The 18,929-nt window shown below is 29.8% G+C and overlaps 3 protein-coding genes and 1 non-coding gene across 4 annotated transcripts; 1 reads left to right on the top strand and 3 right to left on the bottom strand.

The window, feature by feature from the left end:
* Positions 1-7,837: 7,837 nt before the first annotated feature.
* Karybeta3 (karyopherin beta 3) lies at positions 7,838-13,379 on the bottom strand. The gene is made up of 9 exons (XM_035096197.1): positions 13,283-13,379; positions 12,828-12,977; positions 12,516-12,742; positions 12,353-12,449; positions 11,461-12,135; positions 10,838-11,137; positions 10,084-10,759; positions 8,779-9,773; positions 7,838-8,716 (listed from the first exon to the last, which is right to left on the bottom strand). Exons 1-9 carry the CDS (start codon positions 13,361-13,363, stop codon positions 8,624-8,626), a joined length of 3,294 nt encoding a protein of 1,097 aa, XP_034952088.1. The 5' UTR covers positions 13,364-13,379; the 3' UTR covers positions 7,838-8,623.
* LOC118074952 (small Cajal body-specific RNA 8) lies at positions 12,180-12,313 on the bottom strand. The gene has a single exon (XR_004691247.1). It is a non-coding gene; the product is annotated as a small Cajal body-specific RNA 8 (non-coding RNA).
* An 820-nt stretch (positions 13,380-14,199) lies between the features above and the next one.
* On the top strand, positions 14,200-15,891 carry LOC118074783 (gamma-interferon-inducible lysosomal thiol reductase-like). Its single transcript, XM_035096240.1, has 4 exons — positions 14,200-14,807; positions 14,920-15,114; positions 15,253-15,573; positions 15,689-15,891. Exons 1-4 carry the CDS (start codon positions 14,691-14,693, stop codon positions 15,773-15,775), a joined length of 720 nt encoding a protein of 239 aa, XP_034952131.1. The 5' UTR covers positions 14,200-14,690; the 3' UTR covers positions 15,776-15,891.
* Positions 15,825-17,589, bottom strand: Spf45 (splicing factor 45). The gene is made up of 4 exons (XM_035096238.1): positions 17,339-17,589; positions 16,942-17,253; positions 16,438-16,866; positions 15,825-16,318 (listed from the first exon to the last, which is right to left on the bottom strand). The coding sequence occupies exons 1-4, from the start codon at positions 17,453-17,455 to the stop codon at positions 16,031-16,033; spliced, it is 1,146 nt and encodes a 381-aa protein (XP_034952129.1). The 5' UTR covers positions 17,456-17,589; the 3' UTR covers positions 15,825-16,030.
* Between the last annotated feature and the right edge of the window lie 1,340 nt (positions 17,590-18,929).

Below are 18,929 nucleotides of genomic sequence, written 5' to 3' on the forward strand. Positions count from 1 at the left end.
TAAAAGATAATTTCAAAGAATCTTAGATTCTCGATCTTGATAAATATTATATTTTTTATGTGACACTAAACTTTACTCTGTGAATCATTTGTTAAGAAATCCGGTGATTGTACGATTAGATATAGGTAGTTGGTTATTTCTTTTTAATTTACGAATTAAAAATCTCATTTTACCGATAAATATATATTATAAAAAAAAGAGAAAAGAGTTTATATAAAAAAAAAGATCAATTTTTATTAAACCTTTAGTTCGAGTGCACAATCATGCACGATATAAGGAATTAGGTACAATCGTCTTTCAGAGCCGCTTATCGTTAACGCTGCCGTTAATGGTTGCTTTCAAGACGTTGGTCTAATTGGAAGTTCACATGCGAATAAGTACTCGTAGTCTAGTGATTTACGCAACTGATTTATATCACAAATGAACTTGCTTGATAACAAAAGCTTAAAATCGCTTGACAATTCATTTTTTATTTTAATTCAATTCAATTCTATCATTATTTTAAGTGTAAAAATAATGATATATCACAAATAAAAATAACGTAAAAATTTCATTACCAAAGTCACGCCTTCAAATGCTATAACTTATTCATGTTCACCTTGTAATTTTCCACTCTGGCTTCTTGTCAGTGAACTGTCACATCATCTTCGAAAGTATACTTTCAAAAACAATATACCACAAAATAACGTCGAATACGTGAAGTTAGATATTTTGTATGAAATAATCATGTACAATTAATAAATATCAATCTCTTATTAAAATTTTGATTGGAGGGATAAGAAATTAAATAGATTCAATGATTATAAAAAAAAATAATTAACATGATAATATACTTGTAAAAATTTTATCATTGTAAATGTAAAATATTTTAAAGTTTGCTGGTGAAGGGGAATAATTTAAAGTGCAATATTTTTACTCTTTTTTAATGCTTTCATATATATATATATATATATATATATATATATATATATTTTTAAATTTATTTACCACAAAATTTTTTATTTTTGTTGTTGATATTTGTGTCTTGTTATTTGACCATGTACGGGCAGGTGATGTAGGCACTTCAATGATGAGATAGAAGAAGAAAGAAAGTAAAGAAGCAAATGATAACGAGAAGACACCCAAGTTAAATGAACATCTGCCGTATCAAGTGTAAGTTGCCTAAAGTAACACCATGGCAATTGCAAAGTGCGTTCGTTGATAATACTTGCGTTTTCACCGGTTTAATAATCAAGATGAAAATTAAAAAATTTTAATGTTGTGTGTCTTGGATCCCAATCAATTAGACAGATGTAAGAGAAATAAATGGCAGATGTATGTCACAGAAGCTTCGTATAATTATAAATAAAACATTTTTTGTCATATGTGAATTAACTTATAAGGTGACAGAGTCCAATATAAAAACAGGCGCGAGACAAGTACATAAGTAGAAAGTTAAGGGATTCCCCCTTTTTTTTTTAAGTGACGTATACCACCTGCATTTTAGGGGATATCGATTTCGGCCACTCCAACCACGATCATTCATAGCTATTTGACTAATTGACCAGTTGAATTACTACAATTGTAAGCATTACATGTATACACAATAGATTGATAAAATTTTGATAGTAATTTTCCCGAAGTTATAGCTGTATTCATCTCAAGTACTTTGTATTGAATTGATAAGTTACGAACTAGTAATATTTTTTCAATATTATCATTGTAATTAATTAAAATTTGAATTAATATAGATTATTATTAATGCATTATATACAACGGAGAGTTTTTTTCCTCTATTGTGCAAAAAAATATTAAAAAAGAAATACATGGTAGTTGTTAAAAATATTAAGATGAATCGATAATATCAGTTTGCTGTTAATCACATCGAAGTGAGCAGCTTTCTTTTGATAGGCGTACGAAAATAATGAAAAAAAAAAGAGGAAAAAATGTTTTGTCTTCTTAATATATTATTTTGGATCCTTTACTACTTTGGATAATGTTGCACCTTGTCGTTGGCACGCAAGTCACCAATTTCGCCAGTTTTGGCCATCAGAAGTGAAGAGAGAGTCGCGATACAGGTTAACTAATCAAAGGCAGGTGTTCCTTGATACCTTTAAGACATGTCCTCTTCATACTTTCTTCTTATTCTTCATTTCTTACTTTTGTTATTCATTTTTTCTTCGACACTTTTGCTGTTTCATTTTTTATTAAATTTTTTTTTTGTTTTTTTTTATTAGGGTTTACGGAGGTCCAATAAAATCATCATGCTGGAGGACATGGAAAGAACCAAAGAACTGGTCCAAGGAATTTGGAATAATCAACTATAAGAGAACGTTGTGGTAGTTTGACTGGAAAACAAGAGCTGGAGTCTTAAGAATTTCGTTATCATCTTAATAATCATGGATATATAGCAGCATCGGTGGGATGTTGGCGCTGCCATCCGATATCGCATGTCGTGAAGTTTTTTATCGGATGAAACCCATAAGTAGTGTAGTGGAGAAGTAGCTACTGTACGGTTGCTACCGGTTTCGCCAGTTCACCAACACCCTTTTGTAAGATTCAGCTACTTGGAGACACACGATCTTCATTCGATATATCTTTAATCTTTTTTTCATAATAATCATCAAGTCAATTATGTTACTTCCTCAATTTTATGTCACTCAAGGGACTGTTTTCGATGTTATATTATAATGTTCGAAAAATTTTTCCATTACTTAGGAGTATTGCACGTCATACATTTTGTTCACTTATGTTAAGACATTTTAAAAGAAATAATGATTAAATTTATTTAATAAAAAATAATAACTATTTTATTCAATTATTAGAGATAAATAAATTATTAATTAATTACTTTACACTATAGTTTTGTTTGATATATAAAAAAATTTATTAAAACAAACGGTAATTTTACTTTCAGTATTCTTGACATTGAAATTCTTATCGGATATTTTTTAATTCTTTCCAAAGGTATGATCACACCGGGATTTCTGTGGTTTCGAGAACAAGCACGTGTATGCTCGGTACTTAAAGTCGTTACGGCATTTAGGAGACACGCGAAGCCTTGAGAATAAAAGACTTTGCGGCACCTGCTAAACCACTAGCAGGTGCATCAATATCATTTTTGTGAGCATTACTTAGTTATCAGCAACAATTTCTTTCACATTGAAAATTTTAATCCAGATTAAATCACAATTGTGATATTTGTAAATAATTGTCAAGCATAACAAAGAAATGTAAAAATTATGTCTTTAGTTGTTAGCATTCTTTAACGTGTACTCGGATTGCAACTGGCGCCAGGATTCCGCGTGACACGTCGTGTTATCCTCCCTCTACTTTGCTTCTTCTTCTTCTTCTTCTTTTTTTTAATTCTCTCATCGAACGCAACAACTGCAAAGATACTTCCTCATTAAAGACCAGCTTCATCGATGTCTCACAGTTGGATATCCAAGTTAACCTTTTTTCTTATCCTCTCATCATTGATCAAAGTAAATTTTCTCGTTATGTTGTAGCATATACATTCAATCATTATACGATTGAAAAAATATAAAAAAAAAAAACATTTAACACGTTGAATTCTATCATTTAGTAACTCATTTAATAACTCAACAAAAAATATTTTTTTACTTCAGTGGATTAAAGTTTTAAATAGGTAGTGACAAAAGATATTCATAGATTATTTTTTCCTTTGAAGGGTATTAAACGAAAATAGCAAAGAAATAGTAAAGTACGGAATGACTCATTGACCATCAATTTGAAGTATTCCCTCAAATTCTCGGACTATCGGTTTAAGCTTTTAAAATCAGTTTCAGCTGGCTCATTACGCAAGAGGTATCATAACGAAGAACCCAAATCTCCCGTAGAGTAAGGAGGATTTTTTTTCAAGTGTTTTAATGAGTCATTGTCTTGACAACTGACCCAAGACTCTTGGCAAATTCAAGTCTTTGGAGTCTCTCAACTGTCTAGAGAGACTTAAGTGCAGTTGAAAAGGATCAATTTGATACGGAGGTGCTAGGGTCCTTGAGGAAGGAATTGTTACCTTGGTCCAAGAGGTCTTGGATTTCTTGTCTTAAAACCAAGAGACAATAGATTTTACGATTGGTAGGCAGGAACTGAAGCTGACTAAAACGGGGCGAGAAACGTAATGGAGCTTGTCTGTCAAGAGTAGCCTGCTTATCGAGGGGTTGATTCTTTTCTTTTGCTGTTGATGGAACAAGATACACGCATCAATTCATCCTTTCATTTTATCCTAGTGAATTGACGCACAACTCCTGTACTATAGATCCCCAAGTGTTTTATGACGTGGAAACTGACGATTATTATACTCTGATCTAAAAGTCACGTGGCTCGGAAATGGACATAACGACGGAAACGAAAGTTGAAAGACCAAAGGGTCCAGATTGTCTCAGAAAATAAGTTTTAGATTTTTTACTTTAAACGATGAGTCATCATCACCTACATTAAATATCCTCCAATAATATTAATATAATTACAATGAGAAGAAGAAAATAATGTCACTTCTAAAAATTTGACATCCGGTCTAACGAAAAATAGAGAAAAAAGGAATTCACAACATATCCCATTTGATGTATTTTAAATAAAATAAACAAGAAATTTTTTTTTTTTTCTATTTTACACGAGTTTATTTCCTTGAGAGCTTGCGCGCGGCTGTCGTTTCTGATGTATTTACGGTCACGTGGGTGTGGATTCGCTTATAGTTGGTTACACACTCTTGCTAACATGGTATAGCGTATCTCAAGTATGTGCGAGCGGTAAAGTATCAACGTTGCTGTATATAGGATGCGACAGTACGACGCCAGACGAGCGTTGAATCCCTTCTCTGTGTCTTCCCGTGGCTATCGTAACCCTCTCTCCTTACTCTTCTTCTCATGTTGTTCCTTTCATGTTACTTGAGAGGGTCCAGAGGCTAGTGATATTCGAGGATGATACATCAGTTACAAAAGGACATCTTCTGTTTGACTTTTTTCTATATACAATATTATGATCCTATTACTGACAATAATTAATTAATTAAAATAAATACTGATTTAACTTCCGGATTAACTGATAAATCCAAGTTTACATTTTTGGAACTAGATATCCATGATGAGACTGAGTAAAGGCAGAAAGTCAATGAGACACGCTCCCACAGACTGAGCTTGGCCATATGCATTCCAAGAGTAAGAAGAGGTCCTTCTCTTTTCGTGCGGCAGACTCCTTTTATGGTTACTTGCTGTATAATTCATCGTCCAAGCGTCTCTTACCACTCCTGACAACTGGACAACTACGTACAGTAACGAGAACCTGATGGACAAGCATAAAAGAACGTGAGAAAGTCATGGAAATTGTTTATCTGATTAGCCAAATTTAAATGCACATTAGATTGCATTTTTTCCTCCGGCAAATTTTTAGACTACCGGAAATGGTAGATAATAGAGTATATAAGATATATCTAAAGAAAGATGAAATGAAACGAATGGTAATGATGATGCGTGAGAAGGTATGCGAAAAGATACTGTAGCAAGACTTGACTTGGCAGCTTGTCATTACCCACCCGGAGTCGGTTAGTAGAACGTGATAATATGTCTGCAACAGGTGTATCAGTAATCCCTACTGATGCAAGTCGTGAGAGAGTTTTAAATTGATGATAAAAAAAATGATAATATAGCCTTAAAGGAATTCTGTAGGACTAGATTATATCTTTTTGTTTTTTTTTTTTTTTGCCATTTTAATAACTTGTTCTGAATAATTTTGTTCATATTTTTCAAGCAATGCTTGAACTTTCACTAAGGATTGATTTTTTTGAATAAAGAGATGAAAAGACGTGAATGTGATGTCGATGAAGAGAATACAAGAAAAAGAAAATCAAGAGAGAAAGAGAAAGAAACGTATATAAACGGCCTTCCAACGCCTTATTCGACATCCAACGTGTAATTAGGTAATTATTTATCGCTACGTCGAGGTATTTTACTCCTCGTTACGTCGTTTATCTTACCAGGTAGTAGCGTTTGAAACAAAAAAAAAAAAATTTGACAATTAATAAGAGTCAAAAAAGTCTTGTATAACTGTTTTATTTCCTTATCTTTGATTAGTAAATTTTTATTTTTATTAACGAAAAATGATATTTAAAAATTTTTCTATATTTTTTAATTGATATTTTTAATAAAGCTAATTAAATATTTATTCGACGTTATATATAATATTAACGACTAAAAGAGTATAATACTTTTTTTTTTTATTAAGGACAAAAATCAAATTACTTTCTCTGAATCACCCCCTATAATGTAGCACGTTGCATTTTTGCTCTCACCAAAGTTTGGTCGTCTCGATGGATGACAATAGTCGTGAGATAAGATTTTAACGGCCTATTGTTTCAAGTCTCCCAGTTTCTTTTTTATCCTTCTTTTTTGTTTTTGTTTCTTGGGTTTGTTTTTATTAATGGTATAGTTGCTAAGGAAAATTGTTAAATCTTTGCTATAATTGTGGCTGAAATAGCGGTAACAACAGTTAAATGAGAATAATACAAGTGTCTTGATAGTTTCAATGTTCATACCTTCTGTCACATTGGATTAGAATTAACTTGACGGGTCGTTGGAATGGTCATTGGCGCCGTTAAGACTGCAGGCAAACCGCCAGACAGGTGCTGCTATTATACATATAGTAATTGTCATCCAGATAATCTCAAGCCCAAGTTTTCGCACAGACAAAGATGCAATAACACATTCCTTTAAATGATTAATACTAATTAATATCAGGAAAAAGAAAATAAATGAGAATGAAATTATCTGTGACATAAAAGAGTAGAAAAATAAAATAAAATTGAAGCTTCCTTGTTAATTTATATCATGTTTCAAAGTAAATTTATTGAAAGTGTTTAAGAATACATTAACTTACTTTTGAATGAATAATTTTTGCTTGTAAATCGTTGAACGTCTTTTAAAATGAACAATGATGAATTGACTAACAACGATATCTGTGAGAATAAATTGGAATAAAAGAATGATAAAATTTCTTGGTAAATAATGATCGATAGATAAAATAGGAATTTTTTATATGATTGATAATATCACTAGTTGGGAATTGAATTTTTCAATTTTCAATATATTTTACTTTGCTATCAGGAGCTCATGATCGTATTGAGAAGTGACTTTGATAAAACTTTAAATTTTCTTCATTTTAATATTTTTATAATTTATTAAAGTTGATTAAAATAACATTTGTTGTTACTTTGCAGCTTTGACAATTGATAAAAAAAATAAAATGAAAAATATATATATAGATATATATTTAATATCAGTATATTTACAGTATTATAACAATATAGAAATCAATTAAAAAATTCTTTTGAAATTTTTAATATTATTTTCAACAGATACATTACATGCAGGTATCTCAATAATAATAAAGTCAAAGAGGTATTCAGTTCATCTCAAATCGAAAACTACACAATCATTTTTACACTAACAATAGATACAATATAGATAATAAGAGTGTATAATAATACATACTGTTGTTGATCAATTTCACATGTTATGAAAATTATTTACATTGATATATTATCGTTATTATGATTATTATTATAATTGTCAAACCCACATGATATACTTAATAATGAGAATATGTCATTTTTAAATAGGAATAAATGAAATGTAATTTATGGAGAAATCAAATAAAAAAAATTATATTATCCTTATGAAAACACTCACATGTTAATGTAAACATAAAGAATCTTAATTATTACGGAAGAAAGATTGTTATAAGCAACATACATCCATTAAAGTAAAATTCAAATTACTTTTTCATTATCTAGATACTTATTTATTAACTGATAGTGACGGAACTAATTATTAAATAACATTTATTTCGCTGTTATTTTTTTATTTGTTTATATATTCATATATAACTAAATTCAATAATAAAAATATCTAAATTACAATATAATGCCGTTAACTGGCATGAGCTTTTGATGGCCACGAATATAAATTATTATTTCATTTTTGTTGGGTTAAATTTTTAATTATTATTATAATGACTGTTTGTTTTTTTCAATTCTATTAAAAATTTGATTTTTGTAAACATTTTCCATATATAATACATGAATTGTTGAGCCTGTACACGGGAATGTTTTTTAATAATAATAGTTTTTTTTGTTAATGTCGAGCGTACAATTATTTACATCATTATCAATTGTTCTAAAAAAAAAATTGTGAAAATCATTAAAAAATAATTTTATGACTAAAATTATAATATTTAAAAATGTACTTTTTTTTATATGATAAATGTGTCACATTTAAGTTGTTGTCACAATCCCGTGATAAATAAATGAAATATTTAATATTATTAGCGATTCTCGTAGCTCTATACCGGGTCATACACAATTATTTATTCATGATTTTGGTAGTTAATACAAGTGATAATCGATTAAAATTTACGGTATATTATTAATTTTTATAGCGTCATTGAAAGGCACGAATGAATATTAAATCGACAGTAACGCTAACGGTGAAATGATTAATATTATTTGTAACTTTTTTCTGTACGTGGCCATTTGAAATAACTGAATTTTACTGTTTTATTGTTCTTTTAATTACTTGATTTTTATATATAATGATAATAAGATAAATCATCTTACATAAATTATGATGGGCTAATTAGTTGGAATACTAAGAGCTTTATGTAATGCTTGTTGTTGTTCAGTTGTTAAAGCTTGTATGCACGCTTGAAACATTGTTTCATTACTCTGAAATAAATAAAAAATAATAAATATTCGATAATAGAAATAATATTAGTTGATTTTCTTACCTGTACTTGTCTAACAATACTAATAATTCGATGAATAACCGGACTATCACTTGGAACGACCTCTTTATATAGTGCTTCAGCGAAAAATCGGATCAAAACTCGTAGATTGTCATTATTAGGCCCTAAAACTAGTGGATGATTTGCCTCAATTAAATCACAAAGGTATCCGTAAACGTGTGGTGCCTCATCTTCATCTTCTGTGACTGGTAGCCAAGATAGCCAGTGTGGTAGCATTTCATCAACGTTAATTGCTTTATTATTGTATTTGAGAATTTTTGTTACAGCAGAAATAGCATTCTCTGTTGGATTAATATTCTCTGGTGTTCGAGATTCTGGATGATTAATAACTTCAACGAGTCTTGGTAATGCTTCAGCGCAAGCTTGAGCAAAAGCTTCGCCTCCAAATTGTCCTAAAATACCACAACCATAGGCAGCAGCTTGTCTGACTTCACCTGAACTATCTGTTATATATTGAAGCATTGGCCTCAAAAAATATTCTTGATATTTAACACAACTTGGTCCACCATGTTCTATAACATCATCAAAAACACACAATGCCCATTGACGATCAGACCAAGATCGTTCAGGTGCTAATAATTTGACAAAGTGGCCACAAATTTGGTCAAAATACGGATAGAATGCTGCTTTATGTGTAATAAAAAGTGCATGTAAAATATCAGCTATTTTATTAAGAGTATAAAAATCTTCATTATCTTCATCTACCAACTGTTCTTCGACTACATCATCGTAATCTTCGTCTTTACGTTTTTCTAATCGTGCAACAGCTCGTTCAAAATGTTCATTTAATAATTTATCAAGAATTCGTAAAATCTCTGCCATTTGTGCTGCGTTTAGGCATCCAGCACCTAATAATTCTATACATTTAGCTAAAGAAAAAAGTAGTTCCAACAGCACTTCAGATTCTGGTTCCGAGTCTATCGCTTTCAGAAGTTCAGGACAAATGTATGCCCACATTCCTTCCAAGTATTGAGGGCCTTTAAAGTTTAATTAATAATTTATTATTTAATGTAAAAAAAATTTTTATTTTGTCAATTATTCAAATAAATAAATTTAAATAAATGTTTGTTCCGTAACTAAGACAAGAAAAAATAATTTCCTTCATGTCAACTCTCAGGAACGATATATTTAGTAATTCTTTGTGTCAGAACGACAATAAGAAAAACTAAATCAATTATTTTTCCATAGATATGAAATAATCAAAAATAATTTTTAAAATAATTGTTTGATAATAAACTTTATCTATGGAATGATGTTATTGTATAATAATTTGTTTCAAGTACTAACCTTTTATTTGTGCACACTCAAGTAAACAAGGTAAACTTTCTGCAGCCGCTTCTCGTACTCCGTCATGAAAATAAAATTTTAACATTGGTACCATAAGTCTAACTACTTCTTCAGCATAATCAGCAAAACCTTCTTTTAATTCTCTTGCATAACAAACTAACATTTCACAAGCAGATGCTTTATCTTCTAAGCCTGCAGTTTTAATACCAAAATTTTGTTGTTCTCCTAAAGAAACGAATTGCCAGTCTAAATCACCCTCAACACCTTCCATATCTTCATTGTCGAGTAATGCAACTTCTGGCTTCATCGAAGCAGTTTTTAAAACTGGTCCCATTACTAATGGTAAATATTGTTCGAACTGTTTGCCAAGAATTTTACAAAGACGAGCCCATGCAGATATTAAATAACTTATTTGAGGATCATCATCAGGTAAGTCACCTTCAGAATGAGTTGTTAAAAGCATGTCCATCACTTCACTTGCATCATTAAGAAACTTTTCCGGCCCAACTGCTAATCCAATTAAACTGACACATTCAATGGTTTTGCCTCGAAGCATTTTATGTTCTTGTTGATTAGCATTTTGAATGATATATTTTAAACACGGCATTAAACGGTCATAATAAGCAACAAATTGTTCTTCACATGTATCAGCTACTGATGCAATTGTTGTAACTACCTATTATTATTTTTGGACAAAAAAATTATATTTAGAATAAAATTGTGATTTTTTAATATTTGAATAACAATGATATACCTGTTCTAATACAAGCTTTGTTCCTTTTTCAACAAGTTCTTGAAATTTAGCTGTTAAAATAGATTCTAACTTTGCCATAATAGCATCCAAATAAGGAGTAAGTATATTTTTAGGGCAATCTTCACTAAAGTTAACAAGTGCAGCACCTGCATGAGCTTGAACTCGTGGATTTGTATTATCATCTAGCACCATTAATAAACCAGGTATTACTTTATCATGAAATTTTTTTTCAAATACTGGCGCAAAATCCGTTGACATTTGTCCTATTGCATTACAAGCTGCATATCTTACTCGTGGATGCTTGAAAAAAAGGATATTTTAAATTGAGTAAAACTTGTATTGTTTAGTTATTTTGAATTGATAATATAATTTGGTGGTATGTATGTTTAAAAGTCATTGTCGAAATAGATAATACTATTAGGACTCTTTATACTTGAAAACAATTAATACAGTAATTTAAATCAGTTATTATCAAAACGATAATTTTAGAAATAAATACTATATATAAATTATTATTCCACAAACGTAACGCTGTAACAATATTAATATTAAAGTAAATGCACAGCTGACTCAGTTTGTGGATGAATTTGTCAATCATAATAATAATAATAAAATATACTCACAGGATCTTGCAAGTATTGTATAATTCCATCCATAATTTGTGATAAAATAGCTTCCATTTGTTTATGACATCCTTCTCCTACTGCAGATATAGCCATAAGAGCGGCATGTCTATATTTCCAATCGGAATTGGTTAACATTCTTGGTATATTATCAACGATTTGGGGTAGCATTGTTTTACCGCCAAGTCCACACGATAAACGATCTAATGCACTTTCCGCAACAACATTATTACAATCATTATCGTCTTCAACAATTTCATCGGAGAAACTCCATTCTTCATCATCTTCTAGATCGGTCATCATTTCTAATACTAATGGTACTAGAGCTGCTATATATTTCCCACCAACTTTTCTAACCATTGGTGGTGCAGTTTCTGATAATGTAACAAGAACTTCTAAAGCTAATTGTCGCCAAGAATCGGACATATCTTTGTTGGAAAAAATTTTCATACACATTTCCATGATATTTTCTAATTGTGATCGAAGAAATTTTGGTGTAGATTCTGCTAAATCAATTAAAACTTTAAGTAATGCTTCGTCTTCTCGTTTTTCAACTGATTGTGCTGTTACTTGGATTAAAGCCGGTAATAAATCGGAAAATTGTTTTTGAATATTTGACTCTTTATCATGAAGAATAATAAAAGCACCTATTGCCCGTACAGCTTGGAAACGTACCTGAAAATTTATCAAATTTTAATATATGTAATAAACGTAAAAATTCATGTTAGCCTCGTATCTGTCTGTAAAATAATACTTGACAATTTACAGTCATCAGAAAGCTTTATTATTATTGGAAGAGTATGTGTCGAGTAAAAGAATAAAATATGTCTCTTTTTCGAGTATCAATCTTCCAAAAAGAATAACAATTAAATGAATAATTATTTGTACTTACTTCATAATTTGTTGTATCCATAATTGATTGCTGGAGCATTTGTTTAATAAGATCTAAATAGTTTGATTGTTGATTGCCAAAAACACCAGGAACAGATCTGTTGGAGTAAGTAATTAGTATAATTGTGTGTATTTATTTGTGATTAATAAAAGAATGTACTTACGTAAAAATACGAAGAGCACTTTCTTTGAGTGCAGGTACAGGGCTATTAGCACATTGAAATAAAAATTGTAGAAACTCAGGCCATTGATTATTACCATCATCGTCAATTAAATTTCGAGCAACTTCAGCAGCAACCTCACAAATTTTACGTCGTATAGTGTCTGATTGTTCATTTTGTACTGATAACAATACTTGCTTTTTTAATTCAATCTGAGATTCTGGTGGAATCTGGAAAAAATATAAATATATAAAAAGAGATTGTGAGAAATGATCTTGTTATGTATGAAGGGAAAACAGACATAAACGTATATACCTTTGGATAGAAATCGACAAATTCTGCTGAAAATAATCGACGTAATAATACTGCTGCCATAGCACGTATTTCCTCTGCTAGATGTGGATTGCATATGGAATTTAATAGGCATGTAACCTTACTTTCCAATGGTAAATTTTTGTATGCTTCCTGAAAATAGATTGATAAAAATGAATAAATAAAAATATAATTGTATATAATAAATGTAATGTAAATGAGATAAAATATTGATAATGATAATTAGAATAAGTAGATAATTAATGATGTAAATATAAATGTATGAGGAGCATTGACGAGTACATGTAAATTTGTTGGAGCAGAATAGCTACCATGCGGGCAAACATCATGGCAGTGTGATGTATAATTAATTGGTGATACTAACTTGAGTGTAAAGTTTGTTAATAAAAATAATGTATAGGAGTGGATAAAAAAAATAAAATTATTTGTTGAATTACCTCAGCTTGTGTACGGACTTCATTATCGCTACTTAAAAGTGTATTTAATAGCTGATTAAATTGCTCGTGGTCTGCCGCCATTGTCGCCGAGATACAAAATGAGAGAATGCGAAACGCGCATGCGTTGTTTTAATTCTTCGTGTTTATCATGCTTACCAATCTCTCAACCATGGAGTCTATAGTTTCTTCATAATATGTATCGAAATAGGATATGTATATTCACTAGGTTGGTAAATTGACAATAATGTACCGATAAAAAAGAAAAACACAATTAATTAATTAAAATATTTTTTACATAGTATTGAAATAAATAATAACAATTAATAACAATTTTAATCATAATTATTGAAATCTTGGTCTCTTATGAATAAATAATATTATTGAAATATGTTTGTAAAATTTGATTTTTAGATGGAAAGGTAAAGTAGAAAATCGTTAAATTATTTAAAATGTTAGTTGAAAATGCTACCGCAAGTGGCGCTTACAGCGAAAAGACCACAATATGGCCGTCAACGTACAAGTGTTTTGATAATGCCGTAGCAGGCGCCTCTTAGTGGTGAGCATTTTGCTCCGTAATGCGCTTTTGAAAAATGACTTATGAATTCCTTATAAAAATTGACATCAAGTGTCTTTATTTCAAAAGATTTACCAAATAAAATCGGAGCAGCTATGCTACGTAAAAACCTAATCCAATAAATTAATTATATGGAATAGTTGTTTATTAGTATCGGTTTAAAAAAACGATTACATAATTTTAAAATGAATTTAATTAATCTATGCTATGTAAAGAGTAATTTATCAATATAATTAATTAATATATCCATTGTATTTAAACAATCATTTATATCTTGGATAGATAAAGCAGATTTTTAATAATATTGTGTGATTGATGATTACCATCAAAATACACTAATTTATCGAATTATTTTTCCAAACATTTGTACTTTACGTTTTATGATTAAATTATGTGCAATTATGAATTAAACAAATAAAAAGTATTAACTGTAGGTTGTTAAAATAATTGCGAACAATTTTTTATTATATATTAAAGCTCTTTTCAAAAAGAGATAGTAACAATTGTAACGTATTATTTACTAGTTACTAATGGCTAAACGTTCTTTACTCCGTACATATGTAATCTAAAAGATATCTGTAGTTCATCGATAACAGTGGATCAAATAGAAAAATATACTCTACTTGAGTGTTAATTACACACTAACGTTCATTTAATGGCCAAGACGTTGCAGAAGTCAAGAATCAATAAAAATTTGCATTATAAAGTTAGAAAAATGTATTTATACTGACAAATGTATTGAATAATAGTGAGTTGTCGTAGTGGGAATATTTTCGAAAGTATTCGCGATTCTATGTAGCAAATTTCTCTCGTGAAATAGATAGAAAGCAAAAAATGGGGTTAGGAAAATTTTGGCATCGTTCAATAGTAATTATTGTATCAATCATTCTTTTATGGCAGTTTGCAAAAACATGGAACTTTTTTTATACAGATGTGGCTAATGAACCTCAGGTAATTATTATTTCTTATCATTATTTTTGATATAATACATCTTTATTTATTAAAAAATAATATTCCTTTGAATTGCATTTCTTGGATATGTTTTAATGTTTATGTAGAACAGCTACAGGTAAACCAAAATGATAATGGATCTCTGGATACGAGGAAAGATCATATGGTTCAAATAGTTGTTGTTATTGTTTATTATGAAGCTCTCTGCCCAGATTCAAGAAATTTTATAATCAAACAATTAGTGCCAACATATCAAAAACTTCTGGATAATGTTGCCATTGAGTTGATTCCATATGGAAAAGCTACGGTAAATATGTGCTTTTCAATTAACAAATAAATTCGTTATCATTATCAATAAAAATCAAAAATGTATTTTACTGAGTACTACACATAATTCTGCATATGCATGTGATGAGTTTACTAATTTAATCTAATATTTTTACAGACGACAGATCTTCCAAATGGTTATAAATTTACTTGTCAGCATGGGCCACGAGAGTGTGAAGCGAATATGATTCATGCTTGTGCTATAGATATAATTAAAAACCCCACCGTTCAAGTCAATTTTATAGCTTGTATGATTGAACACAATCTCTGGCCCATAAATATTACACGAAATTGTGCAGAAAAAATGCATTTAGATGCCGATAGCATATTAAATTGCACAAAAAGTTCAAGAGGGCCTGAATTGTTGGCAAAATATGGCAGAATGACTCAATCATTAAATCCTCCAGTTAGTTTTATACCAACGGTTACTCTCAATGGAGTAAGTAAAACATTAAATTTATATTAATTGCTATGATTAATTTGATCTGTAACATGTGATCAATGTAAGCCCTGTCTGTTGGTGCACTGTTAACACTTGTCAATTTTATTCTTAGAATTCTTATGATCAAGCAGCTATTTTAGCAAATTTATTGAAAGAAGTTTGCAAACATTTCAAAATATTACCTGCTGGCTGTTTATAATATTTTCTAAAGATTAAAGAAAATTTGAAGAAGAAAAATTATATATATATATATTTAAAAATGAACTTTATTTACGTTGAATAATCAAGAAGATGGTGAACTATTTACAATTTGTTATTGATAGAAAAAAATTATTCAATAAATTCTTTATTGAACATAAGAAGACGAAAATTCTTCAATAATGTTAAAACATTAGAAGGAAATTTATAATTAATGATTGAAGCTTTACACTAAAACTTTAAATTACCTCTAATTTCAATCCATAAGTTGAAGACTATCCAGTTTTTCACTCGCATAAAAACCCGCTTTAACTTGTCTTCCACCAAAAAATCGGCCGTTTAAGTCAACTACTGCTTTAATTGCACTTTCTATTCTCTTAAACTCCACAAAAATACGAACTGCTTCTTCTGGATGGGCATCAGGAATCTCGTGAATTAATACTCTAGCTACATCTCCATATTTAGTATTACATTCATCTTTGACTTCTGGTTCGAGATCTTCATCTACTTCTCCTGGTCCAACCATATTTCGTAGAAGTACAACCTTAAAGAAATATTTTTTTTCTTTACATTTCTTTTTAATAATTATTTCATCAAGATGAATTATATTTTTTGATAGAGAAAATCGATCCTCATCAAAACATACTGAAATTAAAAACTTACCTTGCTTGGACTCTTCATAATTTCTGTAATCGTTGGTTCTTCAGTCGGTGCTTGAGTATTAGAAGGCGGTGAAGGAAATAGAGGTGGTGGAGGCATTAATTGCTCTTTTTCACTTACAATTCTACCGCCACGTTTACTTGTTTTTTCAACTTGTAAGGCAACAGACATTCCTTGTTCTTTTTTTCCAAGACCTTGACCCTCTTTAAATCCATATTTTGCCATAATTTTTGCAGCAACAGATGAAGTTGTGTATCCAAGTCCCGGAGTCGTGGTAGTTCGAGTTGGGGTAGACGGAGCAGCTGTAATTTCTGAAGACTCTTGTAGTGATGGTGGTGGAGCTATGGCTGCTCCTCCGGCTATTACTCTTGATGTTGGAGTTCGTTCTTCATCTCTTTCAGGGGCAATCATTGTGCCAGTTGGTGTGGGTATCTGAAATATTTATTATAGTCAATTTATTTTGCTCTTCTGGGCTATTTTTATTAAGAATTCCAATAATTTAACTACCTGTGGTTCTTCAAAGCGACTCGTATCTCTTCTACGTTTCCTCTGTTCTGCTTCTTTGTCATATTCCCTATCATGAATATCTCGTAACTCTTTCACGACTTTTTCATATTCATTTGGCCACATGGGATCATATTCATTAACAACATTCCAATCAAATTCTCCGGAAATAGCTGTGTTTCCTCCGGTACTTGGAAAAATGCTTGAATTGGAGACTTCTTCATCACGTTCAGCATCTCTGTTTAATGCTTTAGATTTTAGATCAATCACTGGCGGTAATACTGTAGTAGCTTTCCTGTATTGTTCTCGTTTAGGCTATGAATTATAATGAATAATATTTTTCAATTATTGACTCGAACAAATTTTTATCATGAATATCTTATTCTGGCTTGTAAATTACCTGCGTGATCGCAGCTTTTTTCAACTGTAATTGTGATTGTAGAAGTTTAATTCCTGATGACCATCCAGCAACTTTATCTGAAGCTCGATGTTTGTCAAAATCATCATATAACGACATTTTTATAGAATTGTACGATCCCAAAATTGTAAATTAAATGAAACGGATGTTAATTTAATAAAAAAAAAAGCACAATTATTATTACAAATGTAACGATTGAGTTGAGTAAACAGACATTTTTTGATAATAAATTTTTAGGTTGGTTTAGTTGTTGTTATTCTACCATGATTAGTTGTGTGGCTCCCTCTTAGCCGGGTAACAAATTATCTGCTGTCGATAATCATGTTTGTACACATAACGATATTCGATAAAGTAGAAATTCTTCGTTCCGATAATATTTTTGAAATCATTGTAAATTTTAATGACAATATTAACACTTTTATATTAATTATAAGTTAACTAAAAATAATCACATAAATAATTTTTTAATACTTAAAACAATAAATAATGGAAATTTTAACAAAATTTTTGATTGTTTTTATCAATGCAATCTTATTAAAATAATAATTAAGAATAATTAAATAATTACCACTCTTATTAACTTAATTTATTTAATTACAACTTCAAAATTAATGAATTTTTAGCTCTAGAATTTTTTAATTTATCTACATCAGTAAATCAAATTATCGTAAACTTAGTAATTAGCATAATTACATTTAAAAAATTTATACATCGTAGATAAGCAATTATTAATTATCTTAAAAAAAATCATAATGATACGAATAAATTATTACATGAGGTAATTTAACGCTCCATCCAATAAAGATTGTCATGACAGTTATTATGATCGAGAATAAGCACATAAGGGATATTTTCGACTAATTATATTAATTTATATTTTTTATTTAGAAAAAAAAAAAAAACTAATTTATCAAATTGAAACTCAATTAAGTCGTATACACATAAAAAAATCATCTCTCGACATAAAATTTTCTATTTCGAATCATTTATTCATATGTTTGTTTATTTTAAATACTTCTACCACTGTTTGAAGTGACGGTAACATATATAGTACTCATGAATATTTCAATGAAAACAAACTCGTATTTTTAAGCGAAGATATTCGATCTTTTATAGATTCTAATTAAAATAAATTTACTTAATTACCATACACTCACGTATATTTCATGATTTTTATCAACGCCAATAATTTGTTAATTTTTTTAATTACCATATGCATTAAATGTTTCTATCAATGATTATCAAGTAAATCATGAAAGTGGTAGTTGAATAAATCTCTCGATAATATACAACAAAAATAGATGAATAGAAAAAAAAGTATAAATAGGAATAGGTTTGGTCCTAATTTGAAATTTATGTAGTGTTGGGTTGTCTATTTAAAGCCATTAGCACACTTTACGAATAATTTCGAATGTTTTATTTGGATGAAACATGAAAAATAGACCATAAATGAAAGAATTTTTCTAGCAATTTTCGAGTCTCTCAAGAATAAAATTGATCTCGGGGAAGCGGAACTTGACGCTTGAGTTGTAACATGGACTGCGGTGTTATTTATTAATAGGAAAGTTGATGC

The sequence above is a fragment of the Chelonus insularis genome, unplaced genomic scaffold, assembly GCF_013357705.1.
Source record: "Chelonus insularis isolate UGA/USDA-ARS -01 unplaced genomic scaffold, ASM1335770v1 contig_139_pilon, whole genome shotgun sequence".
Taxonomy (NCBI): domain Eukaryota; kingdom Metazoa; phylum Arthropoda; class Insecta; order Hymenoptera; family Braconidae; genus Chelonus; species Chelonus insularis.

What these genes read in the sequence shown, in the direction of transcription:
- Karybeta3 (XM_035096197.1), bottom strand. Translation starts at nt 13,363, where the DNA reads ATGGCGGCAGACCACGAGCAATTTAATCAGCTATTAAATACACTTTTA. An exon ending in TTGTCGATTTCTATCCAAAG is followed by an intron (nt 12,743 to 12,827) that starts GTATATACGTTT and finishes TATTTTTTCCAG; the next exon opens with ATTCCACCAGAATCTCAGAT. An exon ending in GTATTGTTAGACAAGTACAG is followed by an intron (nt 8,717 to 8,778) that starts GTAAGAAAATCA and finishes TATTTATTTCAG; the next exon opens with AGTAATGAAACAATGTTTCA.
- Spf45 (XM_035096238.1), bottom strand. Translation starts at nt 17,455, where the DNA reads ATGTCGTTATATGATGATTTTGACAAACATCGAGCTTCAGATAAAGTT. An exon ending in GTCGCTTTGAAGAACCACAG is followed by an intron (nt 16,867 to 16,941) that starts GTAGTTAAATTA and finishes TAAATATTTCAG; the next exon opens with ATACCCACACCAACTGGCAC. An exon ending in TTATGAAGAGTCCAAGCAAG is followed by an intron (nt 16,319 to 16,437) that starts GTAAGTTTTTAA and finishes TATTTCTTTAAG; the next exon opens with GTTGTACTTCTACGAAATAT.
- LOC118074783 (XM_035096240.1), top strand. Translation starts at nt 14,691, where the DNA reads ATGGGGTTAGGAAAATTTTGGCATCGTTCAATAGTAATTATTGTATCA. An exon ending in ATGTGGCTAATGAACCTCAG is followed by an intron (nt 14,808 to 14,919) that starts GTAATTATTATT and finishes TATGTAGAACAG; the next exon opens with CTACAGGTAAACCAAAATGA. An exon ending in TTCCATATGGAAAAGCTACG is followed by an intron (nt 15,115 to 15,252) that starts GTAAATATGTGC and finishes ATATTTTTACAG; the next exon opens with ACGACAGATCTTCCAAATGG.